Here is a 25,406-nt window from a genome sequence, read left to right on the forward strand (position 1 = left end):
TTTTAAGCTCCATAAGAAAGCTAGTCTCTAGGGTAAAAAGCATTACTGAACTGAAGAGGGTCAGCATTGTATAATGACAAAAGATTGAATTTACCGAGAGGATATAAATGTATATTCTGTGACCCAGCAATCCCATTCTTAGGTGTGTATATTCCAGAGAAACTCTTAGCACAGATGTGTGACTGTTCAGAGCTTCTTTTCCCCCTGGTGTAGGGGCGGGGGATTTAATCAGGAAAGGAACCTTGGGGGAGGACTAGCCTAGGTACTGGCATGTTCTCTTTCTTGGTGGGTAGTGAAGGCATGGATATTTCTTTATGTGTTAATGTTTGTGGTCATCAGACACCTCTTTCCTACACATTTTTTCTCACTATGTTATCTAATTTCCTTTTATGGAGCTGTCAATAGTGTGTTTTGGTGAAGGGCTTATGATTCACTCTTAATTGCCTTACTATATCTTCAGTTTTTTAAAACCTTAAGTAAATACTTGCAAGGAGATCCAACCAGTCCATTCTAAAGGAGATCGGTCCTGGGTGTTCTTTGGAAGGAATGATGCTAAAGCTGAAACTCCAGTACTTTGGCCACCTCATGGGAAGAGTTGACTCATTGGAGAAGACTCTGATGCTGGGAGGGAATTGGGGGCAGGAGGAGAAGGGGGCGACAGAAGATGAGATGGCTGGATGGCATCACTGACTTGATGGATGTGAGTCTGAGTGAATTCCGGGAGTTGGTGATGGACAGGGAGGCCTGGCGTGCTGCGATTCATGGGGTCGCGAAGAGTCGGACACGACTGAGCAACTGAACTGAACTGAAATATTCGAAAAAATAAATGTCCTCAGTGCTGAAGGCAATATAAGATCTTCCTTCTAAGAAAACCCCAAAGGCCAGTGTGTTACGTATGCGGCCTGTAGAAAGCAGTATTGACTGCTTTTCTCAAATTCACAGGTTAACTTTGAGGAATTTAAGGATGGTTTTGTGGCTGTGTTGTCATCACAGGCTGGTCTTGCCTCCTCAGATGAAGACAGTGGATCTTTGGAGTCAGGTAAGAGGCCTTTCTGGTCTTCCTTATGTTTCTTTCCATGATTCTGTGACTTCTGGAGTATGATGTTGTACCTGAACAACTCAGCAGGTCTGTGTTCCCCAGCTGCATGGACTGGGACCAGCACCTGGGTTTTTTCTTCTTTGGCTTCCTTATTTGTTAAATGGTTCTGTAAGGGAAAAGTCTTGTGTTTTCCTCTGCACAAAATCCTTTGCATACCCTGGCACCTCTGGTCACTAGATCTCTGTAGTTTCCCCTGCATCAGGCCATTTTGCAACACCAGCTAGTGTCCTGCAACTCCATTCTGACACCGTCTCCCTGGACACAGCTGCAGGCCCCACAGGCTAAGACTACACTGCCTTCAGACAGCAATCTCAAGTCCAGCTTGTCACCTTGTGCTTCTGATCCACTAGCTAAAGATCGGCGGTGCCCACAGCCTCCTTAGGTTCAGTTAATTTGCTAGAGCAGCTCATGGGATGCAGGGAAACCCATTACTGGATCAGCTGTTTACTACAAAAGGATGTAACTTAGGGTGAGCGATGCATGGGCTTGTGGGAAGAGGCTCAGAGCCCCCACGCCCTCTCCAGCCCTCACTTCCCCAGTCTCCCCGTGTTCACCAACTCAGAAACTCTCTGAATCCCATCCTTTTGGGGTTTATGGAGGCTTCATTACACAATCATGACTGATCCAGTGATGGGGCATCAGTGATTGAACTCAACATCCAGCCTCTGACCTCCCTAGAGGTCAGGGGTAGGGCTGAAAGTTCTAGCCTCTAATCACATCCTTGGTTTCCCTGGAAACCAGCCCATCTCAAGGTGTGGTTCTCAAAGTCACTTCATCAGCATAAACTTGGGTGTGGTTGCTCTCATCACTTAGGAAATTCCAAGGGTTTTAGAAGCTGTGCAAGAGATGGGAGGAAGACCAAATTCATATTTATTATAAGTCTCAGTCTCACAAATACCAAGTAATATCAAGTGCTGTCCTTACAGCAAAGGGTGTGAAGGAGATAAAGTGTGTGTGGAGGAGTGGAAGAATTTGATCATCAAAAGCGCAGGGCAGGTGTAAGGTGCTGGCCAGGCTGGGAGGCTTGTGGAACAAGCAGGATGCGCCGCTGAGGCAGCCCTCCGCCGGTCTTCTGTCTCGGGCCATAGTGCTCTGTGCTCCTGGGACTTGTTAGAATCCTAGTTTCCAGTGGGGTCAGTGGAACAAAGGTAATAGTTCCAAAGAAGTGAAGAGGGGCTTTGAAACTGGTCAGGAGGTGGAGGGAGAATTCTGGAGGGAGGCCTGCTTGGAGGTATGGACTGTGGGTCCAGTGGGAAGGTGATGGCGGACGTGCTCCTTAGAAGATGGGCCAACTCCTTGGCTGGCAGCGCCTGCCGTGCTCTGGCCGGATGACCGGTCGGGGCTGCATCTGAGGAGTGCTGGGAGGGAGAGTGCAGTGGCCAGCGAGTCCCTCCTTCCCCACGGGGCAGGGGTTCGAGGCGTCTGCCCCACACAGGCCCCTGGTCTGCTCGCACACCCCGGGTCGGGAGCAGGTGCATGACTGGGGCAGTGGGTGCCATTGGGAGGTTTGGGGGTTATGTACCTTTCATTTAGATTCCAGGCAGCCCACCCAACCCACCCCCAACCCCCGGAATCCTGTGGCTGATCGTACCCGTTACTCAGGTGAGGTTTTCTAGTCTGAAGCTAGGCCCTTGGGGAAGCACTTGCGGCCTCCCCTGGGGCTGAAATCGGTTGGTGTCCCACCGCCTCCTGCTGGAGCCACGTGGGAGCCCTGACCTGGGGGAGAGGAGCCTGATGGGGTGGAGTCTGGTAAGGGGTGGAGTCTGGTTGGGGGGAGGAGTCTGATAAGGGGGTGGTGTCTGATGGGGTGGAGCCTGATGGGGTGGAGTCTGATAAGGGGTGGAGTCTGGTCGGGGGGAGGAGTCTGATAAGGGGGTGGTGTCTGATGGGGTGGAGCCTGATGGGGTGGAGTCTGATAAGGGGTGGAGTCTGGTCGGGGGGAGGAGTCTGATAAGGGGGTGGTGTCTGATGGGGTAGGAGCCTGATGGGGTGGAGTCTGGCAGGGGAGGAGCCTGAAGGGAGTGGAGTCTGACTCGGGGAGGAGCCAGCTTGTCAGCGGCTGCCCTGGGACCTGAAGGGTCAGGTTGTTGGTTGCTTTGTCTCACGTTTCTCTTCCGTGAGGTGGGAAGAAGGCCACTCGTGTTTCCTGACTTGGGGTGTGATCGCGTGACCCCGGGCATGAAGGTGCCTGAGAAGGGCCATGCTCTCGTCATCGCTCCCTTTTCTGTGCTGGAACCTCCTGTGCGTCTACAACTTGTGTCCTCTTCGTGACTGGTGCTTTTCTGTACCAAGCCCGGTTTTGTTTTGTGTTGTTTTTCTCTTCTTTAAATTTTCAGAGCTTTCCTCAGTTACCCAGTCAGTTGGTGGGTCAGTCGCAGGCCTGCCCGAGGTGGCTCGGCCAGGGCTGGTGCACACAGGCGGCCCCTGCTGGAGAGCCCAGCGAGCCCTGCCCCCGCCCTCCAGGCGGTGTGCTTCCCAGGAGGGCCACCCTCCCGGTCTCCCCCGTGGGCGTCATCCCTGCTTACCCGGCCAGCCCACAGAATCCCTCTATAGCTTTCTAATCTGCCTTCTGGTCCTTCCCACCAGCTCACGCCACATGACTGGAAACGTGTGCTTTGATGCTCCAGGGATGTTCATGGCACGCTGGGGCCAAATGCCTGGGGTTTTGGAAGAACATTCTGCTTCTCAGTAGTTCTGTTCTTTCAGTGAAGGCCATCACAGAACACATAATCAAAATATTTTTCTTGGTTTTTATTTTTTCGCTTGTTTAATCTCTTGGCCATGCCACTCAGCATGGTAAGATATCAGTTCCCTGACTGGGGATTGAACCTTTGCCCCCAGCATTGGCAGTGCAGAGTCCTGACCACTGGACCACCAGGGAGATCCTAATGCAGTGTATTTTTAACTTGCAGAGTTTGGCATTCTGCTCTTAGGAATAAATACGCACACACAGGAGGCACAGGGTGCGGCTGACCTTGTGGTCTGCCGGCCGTCTGGGCAGCGGGTGGGGACTGGCCCCCAGAGCTTCCCACTGAGAGGCCGCAGCTCTGTGCTCTGTGGTTGGTGAGACGCTGCCCCCTCCTGGCCTGATTTGCCGCGTGGACACGTTCCTGGAGACGCATTTCCCCCTGGTGGAGGGAGGACGTGACATTTTCGGAGAACATTTATGAACCGGTCCTAATGTGTGTGATTTCTGGGCGTCTCGTTGCTCTGAGGAAAGTGCTGAGCAGCTGAAACAATGAAGAAAGGGGGGACCACATCAAGGGCAGGTGGGCCTCCGGACACGGACCGGGGGATCTCAGGAGGGGAGAGGCAGAAGCCCAGTCAGGCCAAGGGCGCCGGTGTGGTGCTGGCTCACGACCTCCGGTGAGCGGCGAGTGCAGGGCCCCAGGCGGGGGTCCGCGTGCTGTCAGGCGCACCTGGTTTCCCGAGTGTGTCCCCGCCGCCCACTCCCACCTGACACGGCCTTTCTCTTCCCGCTGCTCCCCGCTCAGCAACCAGCCACAGCCTGTGTGCAGACAGAAACCAGAGCAGGTGCGGAGCCTGCATGCAGGCCCCTGCTCCCTGCGTGGGGTGCTCAAGCCTCAGGTTCCTCCCTGTCAGGGAGAACGCCCCCTCCTCTCCAGCAGCCCCAGGAGTTCCCACATAGGGAGAGTTTACAGGGCCAGACCCTGCCCATGATAACCTCACAGGGCCCAGGAACATGGTCAGCTTGCCCTAGATGTCCTTGTCACATGGAACGCAGCATCTTCTGTCCCCAGACTCCTGCCTTGTCCTCAGTCTCTGTGGGTCACCGGCATCACTGTTTCCTCTGGAGGCCCGGCTGGACCCAGCCTCCTCCTCTGATGCTCCCACGGTCAGGGTCTGCGGGCCAGTTTTGGGTGAGGGGGAGAGAAGGGAGGTGGTGCTTGGCCCCTGGGAGCATGACCCACCTGTGTGAAACAGTCCGTTTTCCTGGCCTGGCCTTGCTTCCTGGGACCCTAGGCCTTTCTCTCCCACTGGCCCCTTCCGGTTCCTTCCCTTTGAACCTGTGTTCTCTCCTGGTCACAGCCCAGGCCGCACCCCCGCTCCCCGGTCTCTCTGGCCACGCAGCTTCCTGCCGAGGCAGTGTCATTTCTTCTCCGCCTGCGGAGTCCCCATTGCTCCGCAGATGTGGGCAGGTAAGGAGGGAAGTGCAGGGGTGTATCAGGGCTTAAGGGAGCCTCATGAATCCCTAGCTGAAGTCCACACCTGCCTCTGCCCTGGACTTTAGACTCATGCGGAGTCTGAGCCTTCCTGGCTGTGCTGAGGTCCTTGCCCTCTGTGTCCTGTCCAGGCGGGGTCCTGTATTGAGGTGGGGTCGGGTGGGTGGGAAATGACCTTCTGGTCTCTAGAGCGCTTGGATTATTGGAAGGTTATTTCCTTGTGTAAAAAGCTAGATTTTAAACTAGTGTTCTGTCACATAACACAAGCATATCTTGCTTGGAAACACCGAGAGTTTAGGATGGAAGTCCTATCTCCGAGCCCAGTTGTCTCAGCCCCAGCCCCACGCTGGCCACTCCCTGTGTTCTGGCGTTTCCTCTGTCTGTCCCCGAGAGCCACATCGCACCTCCGAGTCTGCATCTTTGTAAGCACAAGTGGGCCCAGAGGCTGTTTTAAGGAGCCCCACACACCTCCCATTTGCTTTCCAGTTGCCTCCCGGGCTGTGCCCCCGAAGTACGTGAGCGGCTCTAAGTGGTACGGCTGTCGGAGCCAGCCTGAGCCCTGTGGCACTGCAGGTGGAGCCCCAGGTTTACTGGAGCAGCCGGCCAGACCCAGTGTGAGGAGCCAGCTTCGGCCGCTCCACGTGGAGGTTGGTGGAGCCTGCCTTGGCGCCTCCCCCCCACCTCCATCACTGCTCACATGACATGACACAGGAGGACGGGAGAGGGCATCTCATCACTGGAAGAGGGGCTATTTGGGGACGTACATTTGGTTTTAAGGTGTCTCTGGGTCTCACTGTCTGCAGGGCAGCTCTGGCCACAGAGCATCCTCCTTCAGAAACGGGGGTCTCGGAGCATCCCCACCCTCCCCTGGCCCCTGCAGGTGGAGGGAAAGGTTAATTGGCTGAGGGTAGAAAGGGCAGCTGTGCCATAGCTATGGTTACCCCCATCCAGCACTCAGACCAAGGCTCACCCTGTACGACTTGGCGGGCTCGTGATGGATGCCTCCGGGGCCCCCAGTGAGACTCCTTGAGCTGTCCACTGCGGGAGCCTTCAGGCCTCCGTGTCAGAAAGTCTATCCACGGGACAGATCCACCCGTGCGGGTTAATCGTGGCTGATGTCTTTCTCTTTCTGTTTTTTCCACAGAGTCTCAAGTCTGATGAAGGAGCCAACAGCACGAAGGAGCCTCAGAATGAATTGTTAAAGCCCAAGGTAAAGCCTGGCTTTGTGGTGAATGCCCCCTTTGGTCAGTGCTGGGCTGTCAGGCAGCAGGCTGCCAGCAAAAGAGAATTTCCTGGGAGGTGCCCAGTGTGGGTGGTCTCTCTAGGGTGCCTTTCTTCCTGGGAGGGGTCCCAGCTCTGAGATTCTTGATCAGACCCTTGGGCAGGAGCTGCTGGCTAAGAGAGCAGCCAGTTGGTTAGGGTCACAGTGATCCTCCTGACTGGCAGGCATGGGCCAGGGGACTCCTTCCTAAGGTGCTGGGCCTGGGCCAGCAGCCTCCCCACCCACCACAGGTCCTGACTGTGCCCCTGTGGAGGGCGAGACGTGGCTCTGGTCCTGGGAACCTGGTGGAGCACCCGGAAGGCAGTCACAGGTGTGCTTAGCAAAGCTGGGTGCATCAGCATGTGGGTGTGCGGGTTCCTTAAGGACGCCTCTCACCAGCGTGTGTCACAGGGCAGAATGTGCAGGACCATGGCTCCAGCGGGAGACCAGAACTGACCTGGAGCTTCTCCTGAGTGAGAGGTCTGCGCTGGTGCTGAGCACTGTCCAGACTGTGGTCCTCAGGGGCCGAGGCTGTTGCTGGCTCAGTGCTGAGCGTCGGGACATCAGGCGAGTGAACCAAGTGTCAGCGCTACTGGATGAAGCAGATGGACCTCTTTGTGTCCGAAAATCACTTCCTCCATCCCCTGGACTCAGAGTAAATCTAGGGGACGAGAGGAAGGGCTCCGGGGAGGTTATTCACTGAGTGATTTTGGGCTCTCTGCCCAGAGACAGGTTGGGTGCTTCTTTCCATCCAGGTTAAAACTGACACTCGTGCACAAACACTAACATCAGACCGCACAGGACTGACCTTCTCTGCCAGCCCTGAGAACACACCCTGGTGTCAGAACTGCTTTCCCCCTTTTTTGGTTCCTGCCTTTATTTATTTATTTTTTAATTTAAAATTTACTTATTTGGCTGTGTCAGGTCTCAGTGGCAGCATGCAGGAGCTTCATACGTCATTTGGGACCTTTCATTCCGGTGCACAGGCTTCTGTCTAGTTGAGGGCACAGGCTTAGTTGCTCCGTGGCACGTGGGATCTTAGTTCCCTGACCAAGGATCGAGCCCGAGTCCCCTGCATCGCAAGGTGGATTCTTAACCACGGGACCATCAGAGAAGTCCCTGTTTTTCCATTTTTCCATAGAACTTTCAGATGTTTTCAGCTGGAAGGGGTCTTGGAAGTGGCCCTTTCCTTGTGTTTTCCTCAACCTGATATACAGCATCATTCCTGAGCATGGAGGCCTAGCTTTCCTCAGGAAAGGACTTTCTGATTATTAGTTGGGTTATCACAGTAAACGCCAAGATGACTCCTCTCTGGAGAGCTCCAGCCCACTGACCGGGAGCCGGGGTCTGGTCAGGTGCAGGTGGCCCTCGTCCTGTGTCGGGCAGGGTGGTGCAGTCTGGGCGTGGAAGGAGCTCTGCTTTGAAGCCTTGCTTATCTAAAGAGAGCTCTTTGTGGGCACCCCAGGGTCTGTCCTCTCCCAAAGGGTGTTTCTCTGGCAAAGCTTCAGAAATCTCAGTAAGCCACCTGGCTAATGTAGAAAGGCTATGAAACCTGGCCAGCTGTCACCCGGACTCGCTGCTGAGTCTGCATCTCAAAGACCCCTGTGGCTCCTGATGTGAGGTGGTATGGAAAACAGCCCACCTTGGAGCGTTTTTTACTGGGGGAGGAAAAAAAAAGATAACACTCAACCTGCATGCAAACTAGCCTTTGGTGCTAAGTTCCAGTTTACAGGAGATGTTAAGGATGGAGGGCAGGAGGCCGGGGGGCGGTGAGGGGGCGGGAGGGAGGTGACCCAGTGACTCTGGGGGAGTAACCACACACACAGGGAGGATTCTGTGTTGATGCTGAGTTGAAGAAATCAGCTGTCGGGAGACTTGGGAGAGAACTGGTACGTCGTTGTTAGGTTGTAGGGCCATCGTCGCACTGGGGTCAGGAGTGCATACGAAACACTCGGGTGAGAACACGGCAGCTGGGATTTGCCTTCAAATTCTTGGGCCAGGGACCTCTGTGGTGATTCATTGTCTAGGACTCTGCACTCCCATTGCAGGGGCCCCAGGTTCCATCCCTTGTCTGAGAACTAGAGCCTCCTTGCCTTAACTAAGATTTTGCATGCCACAACTAAAAAGATCTCATGTGCAGCAACCAAGACCCAGAGCAGCCAAATAAATATTATCAAAAAAAAAATATATATATATACATATATATATACGGGCAAGAACAAACAGGGGTAGAGGAAGCCAGGGCGAGAGGCTGCCCAAGGGACAGGGTCATTGCTGGACTGTGCTCTTTGCTTTGGGCAGGTTTGGAGGCCTTCTAGACGTTAATTCTTTAAACCTGGCCTTTTTATTCTAAGTGCAAAGCTTGCAGGTATGCTCCTAGTGCCACAGCTTCTGTAGGCTCCCTTCAGAGAATGCCTTCCCCACGTGCAGCAGAATCCCCCTTTTGTTGTGAAATTTTGCATAGAATTAAGTTGGAAGAATTGCACAGTGAGCCCCGTGTAGCCAGCATCGGAAGCTCGATTCTCACATGTGTCCCTCTGCCCATCTGTCAGTCCATCTGATTTCAGGGTAAAGTACCGCCTTGGTGTTTTTCCCCTGCTTCAGGCCAGCTGCCAACCTGGGGTTCTGAGGTCTTCAGGAGCCCCCAGAAGCCCCGCAGCTACTCCTTCGACACCGCCGAGAGCCAGGTCTGGGGCCTCTGGGAAGAGCTGGGTGTGGGCAGCAGCGGCCACCTCACAGAGGAGGAGCTGGTCCTGGTCTGCCAGAGCATCGGGCTCCAGGGCCTGGCGAAGGAGGTGAGAGGCGATGGGACGTACTGCCTCAGAGGGCTGGGTCTTGTGGTTGGTGCCAGGCCTGGAAAACCCCTTCACCCTCAGACACACATTCAGTCGTCACTGTCTGGCCTAAAATCCTGTGCTGACTCCCAGGGCTTGTGCTGAGGGTCCGTCTCGGGCCACCTTCACGCAGGATGCTCCTCTGCCTGGAGCTCTCTCCCATCTCTGGTTTCCCTAGGCCTACCACCCAGCCCAAAGGTGGTGCCCATAGCATCTGGCTGTGACCCCGGCAGCTGTGTTCAGCCCTTCCCTCCTTCGGGACCCAGGGAGGAGGGGGTAGTGTGATGGGATGGGCCCCGCCTTGCTGACCCCAAACCGCTGGGATTCCGTACACACGTGTCCCACACATACATGTCCCACTGTCCAGCAGATTCCCTCACAGCAGACTCGGGTGGGTGTTTGGGAGATGCGGGATGCTCAGCTGGGTGGAAACTGACCAGGCGTGTGGATTTCACAAGCCCCAGCCAGGAAGCCAGTGCTGGGATAGGAAGCCGCCTGCTTGGTGAGGTGGGGGCCGGGCCTGGGCCAGGTGGTCAAGGCTACTCGGGAGGAGCTTCTGAGCAGACGCCTGAGGCGCTTTTCTTTATGAGCTTGAAGACCTGTTCAACAAACTGGACCAAGACGGGGATGGTGGAGTGAGTCTGGAGGAGCTCTAGCTTGGCCTGTTCCATCATGGGTCCCCTCGACCGCTGGAACTGGCCCCGCTTGTCAAACCCAGTGTGTCCTGGTCTCATTACCAGGTAAGGTGGGGTGATTAACTCTTGCAGCCCAGGGTGACTGCCATCACTCTTCTGAAGGCCTGAGCTCTCTGCCTGGTCCCCAGAGTGGGGAGTGGGTGCCCAGGAGGTGGTTGGAGTGACCTGACCTGACCTGACATTGCTTCTGCCTGGCTATGCGCCATTGGTGAGCTGCTTGCCTTCTCTGAGCCTCAGGTTCCTCATCTGTAAAGTGGACGCACCTCATAGGGGTCTTATGTGGATTCCCTGGGGTACACTGCGTTCCACCAACAGCACCTGGTCGCTCCTCCCTTGGGGGCAGAGTCACTATCAGGGCTGTGCCTTCCCCGGGACTAGCTCTCCAGGCTCTCCTGGAGCTGTGTCCTTCCCATTTTTCATCTTGCACGAGGCCAGCTGGAGTCAAGCAGACTTTATTTACACTGTGATGTTGGCCAGTGCGTTTGGTTCATCTCCGTCTTGGGGTGGTCAGGGCTCCTTCTCCCACCGCAGGGCGTGGTTGTCCTGGGGAGTCTTGCTGCCACCTCTTTGGCAACGTGGTTGATCCCGCAGTTTGTGGGAGGTGGTGCAGGAACAGTGGCCTTGTTCTCTGCTGGGCTGGGCGCGTCCGAAAATCAGGTTTCTGCCCCCAAAGCCGCTGAGATGGGGAAGGAGTCGGGGTAGTGAGGACAGTGCCCGGCCACCTGAGGGCAGGGACTACAGTCGTGCCCACAGCCCGCGGAGGAGGGCCCCTCCCGGGGGCCTCGGCCCCTCGTTCCTGCCCAGGAAGTGCTGACGTGGCCCCGGGGCCACGTCCTGTGCACACGGATACCGGTGTGGCCGGGCTTTGGGTTTGGGGCCTCACGCAGCAGACCAAGGTTCTCCTGCTCCGTCAGGGGAGCCCCTGGGTCCGGTGGTCTGGGGACACCAACCTCAGAGAGGAGGGGCCCGCTGCTCCTCCTTGTTCTGGTCCCAACAGCAAATGCCTTCCCTGGGGTGGGAAGCACAGCTTCCTGGCCGCACCTCAGCCTCCCCCGTCAGCTTTCCGGCCGAGGGATTTTTCTGCCCTTGTCTCCAGCCCTGAATCCTGTGGACACGTGCCCTCTGCAGGGGCCACTCCACCTCTTCTGAATCCCATCTTGGATTTCTCTGCATAGGCTGGGTTTCCCTCGGCTGGTTTGTGCCTTCCCAGGCTCTTCCTCTTGGGAGGACAGGCGGGAAGCCACCTTGTTCAGAGAGAAGTTACCTCGGGGGGCCCTGCAGGTGCTGGGGCATCCCCCCGCACGGCCTCAGGCAGACGGCCCTGAGCCCTGGGCTTGGGTCGCCTCCGTGGAGCCTGCAGTTCCCACAGGTCCTCCGAGCACCCTGTTCCCTGCAGCAGGAATCGGGGAGGCCACACCTGCCGAGCACAGGTGGTGATGTCACGGAAGGTGCGCGGGGAGGCCCGCGGCCCTCACAGCACTGGTCCCCGTGTGCAGGTCCTGGAGGAGAGTGTTGGCCAGACCACCACGTCGTCCCTCGTGTCCGTGTGCTCGGGCCCCCGCCTCTTCTGCAGTGTGGATGACGGCAGCGGCTTCACCTTCCTGGAGCAGGTCATCTCCTTGTGGGCCCAGGAAGGCGTTCACAATGGCACGGAGGTCTTGCAGGTGTGGGCCTGTCACGTGGCTGCCCTAGCAGAGGTGTCTGGGTGGGAGGATTGGGGGAAGATGCTGCCCATGAGGGAGGCTGGACAGAGAACCTCAGACACAGGCCTCATGGAGGGAAGGCCTGTCGTCATCACTTTTTGCTTTATTTTTTGATATCGATATGTAGGACCTCCTAACTTAGAAACATAATAAGTAAACAGAAAAAGCCCACAGCCTGAAACAAATCCTTTAGAGGTAGGTTTCAGTGTCTCAGACTCACCCTGCAGTGCCTGTCGGCCTCCGAGCCGATCCTCGGTCCTGGAGGGCTAGAGGGCCTCTTACTGACTGCAGCACGTGGGCGTGGACACCAGGAGGCGCCGCCCACACGTGTCGTGCGGTTTTTCTAATCTGGAAGCTGCTGCCCAGACCTCTTTGTCCTCTGCTCCCGCAGTGATTTCATTGCTGAGAAGCGTGCTCTCAGCATGTCGTGGCGGCAGCTTCCCGGTCGCTCCGCACGCTTTAGCGTCCTGTCATTTTTCTCCCAGAAGCCCTCAGGGCTGTGGAGAAGCGTGGAGATTCAAGTCCCCTCTCCCGCTTTACAGGAAGGGCTTCCCCGTGGGCCCTGCCATGTGCCTGCCCCACCCCTGTGTCTGCAACTTGTAGTCACAAGCACCAGTCACTGAGAGAGCAGCCACGGCACCAGTGTTATCACTAGGCCGCCGGCAGGTGCGCAGGCGTTCCCAGCCTACTCTTTTCCTTACTGTGGTAGAATTCAGAAAGCACAGTTTTCCTGTTCTTTTAACTTTACCTTTCCCGATCCTGAGGGGGAATGGTTGTGACTCTCAGAAATGCTTGGCTGTGGCTCATCGCTCTATCAACCGTTTCCACCAGCAGAACCCACATTGTTCCTATGTCTGTTCGTGCTGTTTAGAGATACATTAAGGATTCTTTGTGTCTGAAATGGCAAGAACTCAACTCAAACTTGGCAAGAGGAGGACATCTTTGTGACCAGCTGTGGAAGAAGGAGGATGTCTAGACTTGGGGGTCCCAGCTCTGGGGGTTGTCAGGACTCTCCTGGGCTCTGGGTCTTGGCTTCAGGTCTAGCACCCTTGCATGGCTCCCCAGGACCCCGTGGTCTCTACAACACTTGATTGGACAGAGGAAAAGCCCTTCTCCAGCCTCCCTATCAATCCCCAAAGTCCTTTGCTTGCATATGCCCCCCCTTCTGTGTCTGTCCCTTTGTCCAAGAAGGGGGACTCTGTCCAGCCTGGGTCATGCCTGCCTCTGAGGCAGGGACAGAGAGGGGAGGATCTGTATGCTGACAGTGGGAGGGGGACATCAGTGTTGACAGGGACCTGGGGAGAGGTACCCCAGAGGGATGGGAGCAGGGGAGAGGTGCCATTCAAGAGGTGGAGACTTTGCAGACAGAAAAGGATGGTACTGGGACAGTGAGGTCTGGGCCAGCAAATGTCTGAAGACCCACTCACCCTGCCTGCCTGATGGGCCTTTCTGTTTTCAGAGCCTTGACTTCAGTGTGGACGAGAAGGTGAACCTTTTGGAGCTGACCTGGGCCCTGGAGAACGAGCTCACGATGGTGAGCGGGGCCGCCCAGCAGGCAGCCTTGGCCTGCTACCGCCAGGAGCTGAGCTTCTGCCAGTAAGAGCCCCGCTGTGGGGGGCGTGTGGGGCCGCTGGCCAGGCTGGCCTCCTCGCCCAGGACACGGGCAGCCTGCGGGAGGAGAAGGGCTGCTTCCAGCATGGTCAGAAAGCACGGCATGGAGATTGGGCCCAGAATGCGATCCTTTTTAATTGGGTTTGGCTCCAGCTGAGCTGGATATTCAGGCCATCCATCTACTGAGCCTGTTGGCACAGAGATTGTTATTGTATCTTTATTGATGTGCTGAAGCTACACAAAAGGTTGGCAGTAATTCCAATCTCCATCTTCACGACTTTGCATTTCGTTAGGTACGTAGGTACTGGCAGATGAGACCTCTGACGTCAGGCAACTTTGCAGAGGGGCCCAAAGGAAGACTGCTTTGGGAGGATGAGAAAGGGAGACAAGCTTGGTGTTTCTCCAGTGGGAGAAACAGGCATCAGGATAGCCAGTGCACTGAGCCTCAGGCAGGGCCTGGGGTGACCGGACAGAGAGAGGAGTCTCCTCTGCTCTGGGCAGGTGCCTGGCACTTAGGAGCCAGGCTACAGTTGGCAAGGCTGTGACCAGACAGAATAATGGGTGGCCAGCCTTCTCCCCTTCATGTGTCCAGTCTCAGGTTAGGTGCTGGGGTTTCCTGGGGCCTGAGGCCCAGCTGCAGGCAAGAGGGAGCGTGGATAATTTCCCACCTCTTCTAAGGCCGTCTGGAGGGGTGAACACTGCACGCCCCAGGCTCGAACCTCTTGGTTCAGAAATCTGCTAGAAACCCCACTGCAAGCCAGTTGGCTTCTTGCTGTATGTACTTCTGTAAAACAGACTCAATAACTGCAGAAACCATCCTGGTAGGAGGAGGGTCAGGCTTCCCAGGTGGCGCTAGTTGTAAAGAACCTGCTTGCCAATGCAAGAGGCGTGAGAGATGCGAGTTCCATCCCTGTGTTAGGAAGATCCCCTGGAGGAGGGCATGACAGCCCAGTCTAGTATTCTTGCCTGGAGAATGCCATGGACAGAGGAGCCTGGAGGGCTACAGTCCATAGGATTGCATAGAGTCGGACATGACTGCAGCGACTTGGCACACATGCACAGGAGGTGGGTCAGAGCCCAGCGCTGGCCACTGCTCAGCACTCTTAGGCCAGCTGAGTTTGTTCCTTCAGACCAGCTCGCGAGGCCCAGAGCAGTGTCCCCAGTGGTCTTTCCCTCCTTTCTGTAGGGAGCAGATGGCCAGGGAGCGAGATAAGGCAAGGCAAGACCTGGAGAAAGCTGAGCAGAGGAACCTGGAGTTTGTGAAGAAGACAGACGAACTGCACTCTGCCCTGGAGCAGCTCACAGAGGAGGTCAGGTAGGTCCTGCCGGGGTCCTGGGCCAGGGCGGATGGTGGACCCAGGCTGCTGCCAGCTGAGGCCCTGCTGTCTCACCTGAGCCCTCAGCAGGGAGCCCGCAGACCAGGCATCACCCATGCAGCGGGGTGAGCAGACTCCCGCAGAGTCAGCCCGGCTGGTGGCGGACAGAAGAGAGGAAAGCATTTCTGGCCTTTATGAAAGCCTTTCCCTCTCTCTCGATGTGTCACCTGCCTCCCTGTGGTTCTTTGCTGTGGCTGCGTTCGGCTCCATCCCAGACAGGGGAGGTGCCGGGTACCCCCTGGATGCACACGGGGCTCATGGGGCTCCCCCTGGGGGGCAGCCTGACTGCACACGCTCTTCCTCTGCGGCCAGCGCTGCCCTCCCCAAGTGCCCACAAGCCGACGGCGACTGACTTCAGGCCATCAGTCGGGGAGCTGAGAATGGATTTGCGTTGGTCTCAGCCTGGTTGACCTGATTCTCCCGACCATCCCAAAGGGACACCGTGAAGTTCTCTCTGAGTCAGAGAACCGGAGCCTCGTTAACTCTATCCAAGAATCTGGTTGGGGGACACAAGGCCTCGAGGGCCATGTGAGTGTTTGGATTTTGCTGCATGAGTAGCACGGTGTCATTGGTACGTTTTTAGAAATAGCGTTTGCAGTTGTGTTGGGTTATTCTAACAGCAGAAAGTGTTAAGGGATACATGTTCATTGTAGAAAACTTAGAAAATACACACACAAGGAAAAATAAAAGCGAACATTTCACATCCACAGAGGTTATCGCTCCTGACCCTTTCCATGCGTCCCTCGCTTCTTCCTGTGCACGTGGTCGCTTTCAGAGGCGTCGCTGCTGTAATGTTGCGTATCCTCTCTGAGCTCCCGTCATGAGGCTCTGCCATATGTTACTGCACCTTTCCCCTTTAAAGAGGGAAGTGGTATGATCACGTTTGTAAAACTCGCCCCAAGATCTGCAGGCTGTTAGGTTAACCACGCACATCAAACTGTTTCCCTGAATGACAGCTGCCCTTGTGCCCCAAAGCTCTGCGGTGAGTCTGAGGGAGGCTGAGCCAATCATTTCTGGTTTCGACCACAGTCAATTGAATGCGAACCCAGCCAGGCTCTGCCGAAATAAGAGTTTCCACTCAGCTTCACTCTAGATATACTGGGTTTGAGAATCCTATTAAGCAACTGTTTTAGTGATGTTGTTCAGTCACTCAGTCATGTCCGACTCTTTGTGACCCCATGGACTGCAGGGCACAAGGATTCCCTGTCCTCCACCATCTCCCGGAGCCTGCTCAAACTCAGGCCCATTGAGTCAGTGATGCCATCAACCGTCTTGTCCTCTGTCGTCCGCTTCTCCTCCTGCTTTCAATCTTTCCCAGCATCAGGTTCTTTTCCAATCAGTCAGTTCTTTGCATCAGGTGGCCAAAGTACTGGAGTTTCAGCTTCAGCATCAGTCCCTCCAGTGAATATTCAGGACTGATTTCCTTTATGATGGTTTGATCTCCTTGCAGTTCAAGGGACTCTCAAGAGTCGTCTCCCGACACCACAGTTCAAAAGCATCAATTCTTCGGTGCTCAGCTTTCTTTATGGTCCAAATCTCACATCCATGCATTACTGCTGGAAAAACCATAGCTTTGACTAGATGAACCTTTGTCGGCAAAGTGATATCTCTGCTTGTTAACATGCTGTCTAGGTTGGTCATAGTTTTTCTTACAAGGATCAAGCATCATTTAATTTCATGGCTGCAGTCACCATCTGCAGTGATTTTGGAGCCCAAAAAATAAAGTCTGACACTGTTTCTACTGTTTCCCCATCTATTTCCCATGAAGTGATGGGACCGGATGCCATGATCTTTGTTTTCTGAATGTTGAGCTTTAGGCAAACTTTTTCACTCTCCTCTTTCACTTTCATCAAGAGGCTTTTTAGTTCCTCTTCACTTTCTGCCATAAGGGTGGTGTCATCTGCATATGTGAGGTTGTTGATATTTCTCCCGGCAATCTTGATTCCAGCTTGTGCTTCATCCAGCCCAGTGTTTCTCATAATGTGCTCTGCATAGAAGTTAAATAAGCAGGGTGACAGTATACCTTTACTTTCTCCTTTACTACATGCTAAATAAAAGTTTATAGAACCTAGAAACTTGAAATGTATGCAGCAATTGAAGTTTTGATATTATCTCTAACATTGTCTGAAATGATCTAAGAATTTGGTAGTTGTTTTTCATATCAGTGTTAAAATATTATTTATCGCATTTTTAATATATAGGTTTCGCCAACTGATTTCTGCGTATAAGAAAAAGACATCTGAAACTTCTGCAAATAGCAACACAGGTACGTCGTCTGATACCGAATTACTCTTGGTGATTTTACCATAGATAAAGTAGGAATGAGGAAGTTTCAATAATGAAAGAACTGTGAAAAAATTAATGTAAATTGCACGTGTATTTTATTTTTTTAATTAATTTCTTTATACTGTAGTATTCAAGATTCTTTAAGAAGTTAACTGTAGGTGATTTAACATCAAAGACAGTATTGTCTGAAAAGAAATCCATCTGTTTAATATGGCCCCTAAAGTCCTTAGATCTTTGTGTAAATCAGAAAAAAAAAATTTAAGTGAGTATGCTGTACATTTCATCTGTAATCATAGTATCGCAGATGGGACATCTTATGAAAGTGAACTTTCATTGTTAGAAATGGTTTGCATTTAGTGAGTGAATAGTTAGTAGTTACTGTGTAGTGATTAGTCTCACTAAAATAGTTACCATCATTAAAACTGGGAACTTGAATAATCCCTTCCTGGTAAGAGAAGAAATGATTAACAGTAACTGCAAAGCTGAGCCAGTGTGCAGCATAGTCGTGAGAGATTATTTCTGAAAGATACCTACCAATTGTGCAGAAGGCAGAAAAGCAATGCCTGGTTGAGAACCAGTTGTTTTGCCTATTGTACCAAGCAGGTCTAGATTACCAACTCTATTCCTTACAGATCCCAAGAGAGTGAGATAGGTTGACCTCATTAGGATCTGATATTTTCTTTGGTGTGTTGGACAATTGTCATGAGAGTATAGTTTTGTAAGAACGAGATGTTCTCTTGCCATCAGTTAAAGATTATCATAATAGATATTCAAATAGAACAACTTGGGACTCTGCAGGTTCTAATAAAAGCACAAAAATACTTTGCATTAACAGAAACAGCATTAGGTCCACTGGATGTGGCATCCAGCACATTGTACAGGGTACCCAATGACTCCTTTAACCGAATGAAGTGAAAGTGAAGCTACTCATTCGTGTCCGACTCTTCTCGATCTAATCAAAGAAGGCTTCCCAGGTGGCTCAGTAGTAAAGAATCCACCCGCCAACACAGGAGATACGGTTTGATCCCTGTGTTGGGAAGATCCCCTGGAGAAGAAAAGGGCAACCCACTCTGGTACTCTTGCCTGGGAAATCCCATGGACAGAAGGGCCTTGGGAGCTGTCGTCCATGGGGTCACAAGAGTCAGACACGATTTGGTGACTGAACAACAAAAACGGTAGGTTGGTTTATTACACTAGTCAGAGGAGACACAGATGACAGTGTCTTGGTCTTGAATACACTCAGAATAGAGTTCTCTCTGGTTAATTTCTGTATTTTTCTAAAGAAAATTTTTGAAGAAAACATGCTTATTTGTTCATTTGTTCACTGAACAGATAACTTCCAACTGTCTTTTCTGTACTAAGCATTGTTCTGATGTCACAGGGTGCAAACATTGAAAAATAACTGCGCCATCTCTCCTTGCTCAAGCTTGCAGTGCTCCTCTCCCCGTGGAGTCACTGTGTGTGAGTCATCCCTCCAGCATCAGATCATGACGGCCCTGGGAAATGTTGTCCAACAGCACCAGAGTCTGTGGCTCCCTCCATCCTTCCCTCCCTCCCCTTGTTTATCAGCTTAGGATGTGATGATGTATGCCTTCCAAGCTGAAAAAGCATGATTTCTATAAACATTTGACGTATAATGGGAAGGATTGATATAATGATGTCCCTCACTAGTACACAGCACTCTTTGGACCATCCTGTGTGGTCCAGATACTCTTGAGCAATGAAAGGAGATAGTCTCAAGAGATTCTTTTTAAACATGTTGGTGTATATATATATGCACAGATGCTGAACTTTTTTAAAGAAGTTATACATATATATATATATATTTCTCTCTCTATATATAGGGAACTATATATATTGAGAGAGAGAGAGAACTTTTTAAAAAGTTCAGCTTCTGTGTACCCTACTTCCTGCTCACCACTACAAGTCTAGTCCCCATTCTCACCACTGAGTTGAGCCCCTTTACTGGTTTGCCCTCCCCCACCTGCCTTTCAAGAGACTATCCTTTCTAAACCTGGAATCACTACATCTTTCATACTTCTCTTGCCTTTGGAAAGAGGGCCAGGAAGAGAAGACTTCTGTTTCCGATGTTTTCCCTTGCTCTGAGGCTCAGTGCCTTTGACCAGGCTTCCCTGTGACAGGGCGTCTTCACTGTGAACTGAAGAGCCAGAGAAGTAGTCGTGTCCCTGCAAGACACCTCTAGTCTCTGCTCAGTGCTCCAGGCGATAGAGATCCAGAAACACTGTGCTGTTTAGGCGTGCTCTTGTCAGCTTATAGTACTGATTGTGTTAATGGTATAGTATCATTTTCTGTCAGTCTCCTGGAGTTTGGTTAGGATTATGGTCGTTGTGAAGAGCAGTTCTTTTCTTTGTTGTTTTGTTTTGCATTTGATGACTATAAAGGGGAGGAGTGGTTCTTAGGCATTAGTGGCTGTTCCCTTCCTCTAGTGTGGCCTCCAGGTGTGGTTTAAAAGGAATACTTTTAAACAGAGCCTCAGTCTTAAGGTTTTAATATTCTGTATTTTTCTTCCGTTGATTTAAAATGTATCTTGCTTTTTTCTTTAATAGTGGTTGAAAGTTCTGAAGAGGACTCATCAAGGAGGTAGGATTTTATGGATGTTTTAAATTATATGTTTAACTAAGGGAATATGGAGAAGAGAAACTAAAGTTTGTTGAGTGTTCTACTCTGGGTTAGACACTGCATTACGTGCTTAACATTTGTGACCTCATAGAGTCATCACAGCAGCTTTGTAAAGTAGCTGTGTCCTATTTTTACTTAATTAGGCAACTGTGGTTTCAGGAGGTTAGTGAATTGACCCTGGTTAAAATGAGCTAACCTGTGATTTGACAATTGGCCTTCCTGGCTCCCACGTCCACTCCCATAGCCTCAGCAGAGACTGAGAAGTACCTGTGTAGCATATAAGTTAAAGATATAAATTAGTTCTTTGACTTGAGTACATTTTAAGTTTCGACATTGTGGGGAAACTCCCTGTACTCCCTTAGAGTAAAGGAGAGAAGTGGTGCCGTCTCAGTAAGTGGTATCCCTGCTGATGGACCAGGAGTCCCATTTTGGATGGACTCAGATTCGTCTCTGAACCTTGAGCAGACAATGGAGAAGGAAAATCCTATTCTTCCGCTTTGTTTTAAGTCATCAGGTTTACTCCAGTTTGGACAAGCAAGAATTATTTCAGTCCATCAGTGGTATTTTCAGTTCAGCTATTAGAACTTTTGGTGAAAACAAATTATTTTTAGGATCTGCCAATACATTGGCTATCACTGTCTGTTATGGAAACTAAGAATGAGTGTTAACTAGATATTTCATAGGTTGGGAGAGATGGATGCAGAAATAGGTAAGGAAAAACTTTTTTGGAGACTTCCCTGGGGATGCAGTGGTTAAGATGGTTAGTAAGACATCTTCCAATGTAGGCAATGTGGGTTTGATACTTGGTCAGGGAAGCTAAGCTCTCACATGACCCAGGATCGGACAGCCAAAACAGAAAATAGAAGCACCATTGGAGCTAATTCAGTAAAGACTTTAAAAGTGGTCCACATCAAGACATCTTTAAAAAAATTTTAAAAAAACAGCTGTTTTCAAACAGGCCAAATTTTATTCATGTCAAGAAAGTTCATTTAATACATAGACAAACTTTCACTTTTTTTTTCCTTTTGTTCAAGGACATGAGCTCACTCATGTTTATTGTATGTTTTTGCTTTAAAGGTTTCCCAACAAACCTGGCGTTGATTTAGGGCCTACATCAAACAACGAAGTCTTAGATTTTAAAACCAAGGTAAAGTGTTCTGTTTTGAAATTAGTTTTCCTGCTCTGAAATTAGTTTTATGTAGTATTTACTCTTATGATTAGATAGTGGAAGTGACAAATAGATTCAAGGGATTAGATCTGATAAACAGAGTGCCTGAAGAACTATGGATGGAGATTTGTGACATTGTACAAGAGGCAGTTCTCAAGACCATCCCCAGGAAAAAGAAAAGCAAAGAGGCAAAATGGTTGCCTGAGGAGGCCTTCCAGATAGCTGAGAAAAGAAGAGAAGCAAAAGGCAAAGGAGACATGGAAAGATATACCCATTTGAATGCAGAGTTCCAAAGAATAGCAAGGAGAGATAAGAAAGCCTTTCTCAGTGGTGAATGTAAAGAAATAGAGGAAACAATAGAATGGGAAAGGCTAGAGATCTCTTCAAGAAAATTAGAAATACCATGGGAACATTTCATGCAAAGATGGACACAATAAAGGACGAAATGGTATGGACCTAACAGAAGCAGAAGATACTAAGATGAGGTGGCAAGAATACACAGACCTCTACAGAAAAGATCTTTATGACACAGATAACCAGGATGGTGTGATTACTCACCTAGAGCCAAACATCCTGGAATGTGAAGTCAAGTAGGCCTTAAGAAGCATCACTATGAACAAAGCTAGTGGAGATGATGGAATTGCAGTTGAGCTATTTCAAATCCTCAAAGAATGCTGTGATGCTCTGAAAGTGCTACACTGAATATGCCAGCAAGTCTGGAAAACTCATCAGTAGCCACAGGAACAGGTCAGTTTTCATTCCAGTCCCAAAGAAAGGCAGTGCCGAAGAATGTTGAAACTACTGCATAATGGCACACATCTCACATGCTAGCAAAGTAATGCTCAAAGTTTTCCAAGCCAGGCTTCAAGAGTACGTGAACCATGAACTTCAGATGTTCAAGCTGGATTAAGAAAAGGCAGAGGAACCAGAGATCAAATTGTCAACATCCTCTGGATCATAGAAAAAGCAAGTGAGTTCCAGAAATGCATCTACTTCTGTTTTATTGACTGTGCTAAACCATTTGACTCTGTGGATCACAACAAAGTATAGAAAATTCTTCAAGAGAGGGGAATACCAGACCATCTGACCTGCCTCTGGAGAAATCTGTATACAGGACAAGAAGCAACAGTTAGAACTGGATATGGAACAATAGACTGGTTTCAAATCAGGAAAGGAGTACATCAAGGATGTAAATTGTCACCCTGCTTATTTAACTTATATGCAGAGTACATCATGAGAAATGCCGGGCTGGATGAAGCAGAAGCTGGAATCTAGCTAGCTAGAAGAAATATCAATAGCCTCAGATACGCAGATGACACCACCATGATGGCAGAAATGGAAGAAGAACTAAAGAGCCTCTTGATGAAAGTGAAAGAGGAGAGGAAAAAGTTGACTTACAACTCAGCATTCAGAAAACTAAGATCATGGCATCTGGTCCCATCACTTCATGGCAAATAGATGGGGAAACAATGGAAACAGTGACAGACTTCTTTTGGGGGGCTTCAAAATCACTGCAGATGGTGACTGCAGCCATGAAATTAAAAGCTCCTTGGATGAAAAGCTATGCCCAACCTAGACAGCAGATTGAAAAGCCAGGGACATTACTTTGCCAGCAAAGTTCTGTCTAGTCTAAGCTATGGTTTTTCTAGTAGTCATGTACGGATGTGAGAATTGGACTATAAAACAGGCTGAGCACCAAATAATTGCTGCTTTTGAACTGTGGTATTGGAGAAGACTCTTCAGAGTCCCTTGGACTGCAAGGAGATCCAATCAGTCCATTCTAAAGGAAATCAGTCCTGAATATTCATTGAAAGGACTGATGCTGAAGCTGAAACTCCAATAGTTTGGTCATCTGATGCGAAGAACCAACTCATTGGAAAATACCGATTCTGGGAAAGTTTGAAGGCAGGAGGAGAAGGGGACGACAGAGGATGAGATGGTTGGATGGCATCACCAACTCAATGGACAAGAGTTTGTAAAACCTCTGGGAGTTGGTGATGAACAGGGAAGTCTGGTGTGCTGCAGTCCATGGGATCGCAAAGAGTCACACACAACTGAGCAACTGAACTGAGCTGAACTCATGTTGATATTTTCATAAAATTTGAAGAATAGCGTAGATGCATAAAAATATATTAATAAAATCATATGAAACAGAGGCTTTGCTCATAGTATATCCTTAAGAACACTGATATCTTACTGACCTATTGTATATAAATTCTAAATGTGTTTCTCCACATACCTTATTATACTTGTTTTTTTTTTTCCGTAAAGTTTTTTCTTGACTAGAAATGTCTCACTTTTTCCTTTCTTCTTCCTCCTCTACCTTATTTTTTTTTTTAATTTTTACTGTTAACCTAATTTTTCTTTGCAGAACACATTTCTTCAGTGTCTGTTCTTTCAGTCCATCTCTCTCTGTCTCTATTGTGAACATATTTGCTTATGGCTTTCTATTTAGAGTGTGGCTTTCATTCATGATCATTGCCCTACGGGTTTAACCTTGTTTTTTCCCTGTTTCATAGAAGTAGCTGAATTTTTTTCCCTGTTTCATTGGTCTCTAGCTGTTGGACAAACAGAATAGAAGTAGCTTATCCTGTTTGCAGTTCTAGCCCATCTAAATAAGGTTCTGTTAAAACCTAAACTTCCATATTTCCCTTCACAAGTGATAATGTATGTATATATTAGTCATGGAAGCGAATTTCAAAATATAGCAATTAATTCGAATGTCTTAGTTTTTCAATAGTGCTCTAAACTGCCGAGGATAAATGATTACTCTAGAACATTTTGGAAGAGAAAGTAGTCTAGCGGGTGGCCTAGTGTTTGTATAGCAGTCAGTTAGGGGTAAGGGGAGGAACATCTGGGGCTTCTGACGTCATCTGTCATAATCCTTGCCCCATGAGCAGGTCAGTCAGTGACAGAACTGGGATTTGAATCCACATCTGAATGACTCCAGAGCCTGTGCTCTTTGTGTTAGATCATAGAGGAATGGGGGCTGTTATAATTCTTTATTCAGGTTGATACTTGTTATATTCTTCAAGCTCTATTTTCTTCTCCAGCATGTCCTGAAATCAAAGTTACTGAAGCTAATGAAGGCTTCTCAGCAATCCAAGAGAAACAGTAAGTTATTTGAAGACTGTCCTCCTGGTGTTATTCCTTGATGTGAAATGACACACGTTCTCATGAGCTCTCTCCTGTTTTCACTGCAGTAGAAGCAACATGTGGCATTTTGAGACCAGAGAGTACAACTTTGTCAGAGGACAGTAATTCTGACAGTAATGTTGAAGATGTGGTTGGAACATTTCCCAAACCATCTCCCTGGTTGAAGGGCATCTGCCGTCCTGCCTTCCCAGCGCCTGAGCCTGTTTCAGAGCTTCCCAAGTCTGCAGCAGGCCTTGGTCGTGCAAAGGTGAGGTGTTCTGTCTGTAACTCTTCTTTCCCTGTGTTTGTTCACAAGCCAGTCCCCTGATCCTTATGGTGACAAAAAGGATCCCACCACAGAAATAGAAGCCTTCAAAGTCATGATACGAAATGGTGTGATAATAAGAGCCGTACCTGTGCATGATTCAGATTTATAAATACTGGCATACTAACTGGGCTGTTCCGAAAGAAGAGAATCACAGAGCACTGGGGGGAAACAACTAGATGAGTATGAAGATGGGCAGGAGGATGAGGGGAAGGATTCCTTTAAGAAGGACAAGATGAATATAAGATGGAATGAGGGTGAAGATGAGACAGATATTATATAAACACAACAGAAATCGTGGGGGTCAGTCAGACCAGGAACTCTATATTAGAAATATGCGAGAAGTTATTTCAAATTCAACTTAGGAAGAGAAAGGGAGGTTGTAAAAAAACAATGCTCACACTCTTTTGAATGACATATAGCTGATTTTTATGAAGAACTAAAAAATATGTGTTCCTTATTTTTTTTGGTGGTGGTTTTCAAGGTTGGTGGTGGTTCTTGTTTTTTCGTTGAATTGAAGTGTAATCAGTTTAAAATACTGTGTAAGTTTCAGGTGTACAGCAATGTGATTTGTTTATACTTGTGTATGTGTATATATATATATATATATATATATATATATATATATATATATAGAATATAGTTCCCTCTGGAAATTCATTTGAATTTGAAGTGATTTCTCTTTTTAAAAAAATTCTAACTTTGAAATTAATGAAGCGATGTTTTCTATTTAATCTAGCAAAACTTTCGTTTAGAGGCAATTCAAGATGAGCCTTGTTTTAGGCCTTTGGAGATGTGTTATGAATTAAGAATTTATGGCCCTTCTGTTTCTTGTGGTTTCTAACTTCAGTTCAGTCGCTCAGTCCTGTCCGATGCTAAATACTTGACATACTTATCTAATTTATCTTATTGTTTGCTATAACCTTGGTGGATGTTTTAGATCTTTCTGAAAATAAAGAGGAAATACTGTGAAGTAGATGTATAGGAGGTATCAAATGCAGTGTTTATAAACCTAGCAAGTGGTGGTGTTTATTGAATTATAGTTGATTAACAATATTCTGTTAGTTTCAGGTATACAGCACAGTGATT

The 25,406-nt window shown here is 49.7% G+C and overlaps 1 protein-coding gene across 1 annotated transcript in view; it reads left to right on the plus strand.

Annotated features, from left to right (window-relative positions):
- Nucleotides 1-25,406, plus strand: part of LOC105605854 (ankyrin repeat domain-containing protein 26-like) — a 38,570-nt gene that overhangs the window by 4,771 nt on the left and 8,393 nt on the right. The window contains 13 exon segments of the mRNA XM_060393548.1: nucleotides 943-1,039; nucleotides 5,770-5,930; nucleotides 6,428-6,483; nucleotides 9,138-9,339; nucleotides 9,969-10,118; nucleotides 11,570-11,737; nucleotides 13,236-13,372; nucleotides 14,574-14,702; nucleotides 16,965-17,029; nucleotides 19,617-19,650; nucleotides 20,767-20,836; nucleotides 23,911-23,971; nucleotides 24,061-24,260. Coding sequence (XP_060249531.1) covers nucleotides 943-1,039; nucleotides 5,770-5,930; nucleotides 6,428-6,483; nucleotides 9,138-9,339; nucleotides 9,969-10,118; nucleotides 11,570-11,737; nucleotides 13,236-13,372; nucleotides 14,574-14,702; nucleotides 16,965-17,029; nucleotides 19,617-19,650; nucleotides 20,767-20,836; nucleotides 23,911-23,971; nucleotides 24,061-24,260 — 1,530 coding nt within the window.

This window comes from Ovis aries, chromosome 9 (genome assembly GCF_016772045.2).
Source record: "Ovis aries strain OAR_USU_Benz2616 breed Rambouillet chromosome 9, ARS-UI_Ramb_v3.0, whole genome shotgun sequence".
Classification (NCBI taxonomy): domain Eukaryota; kingdom Metazoa; phylum Chordata; class Mammalia; order Artiodactyla; family Bovidae; genus Ovis; species Ovis aries.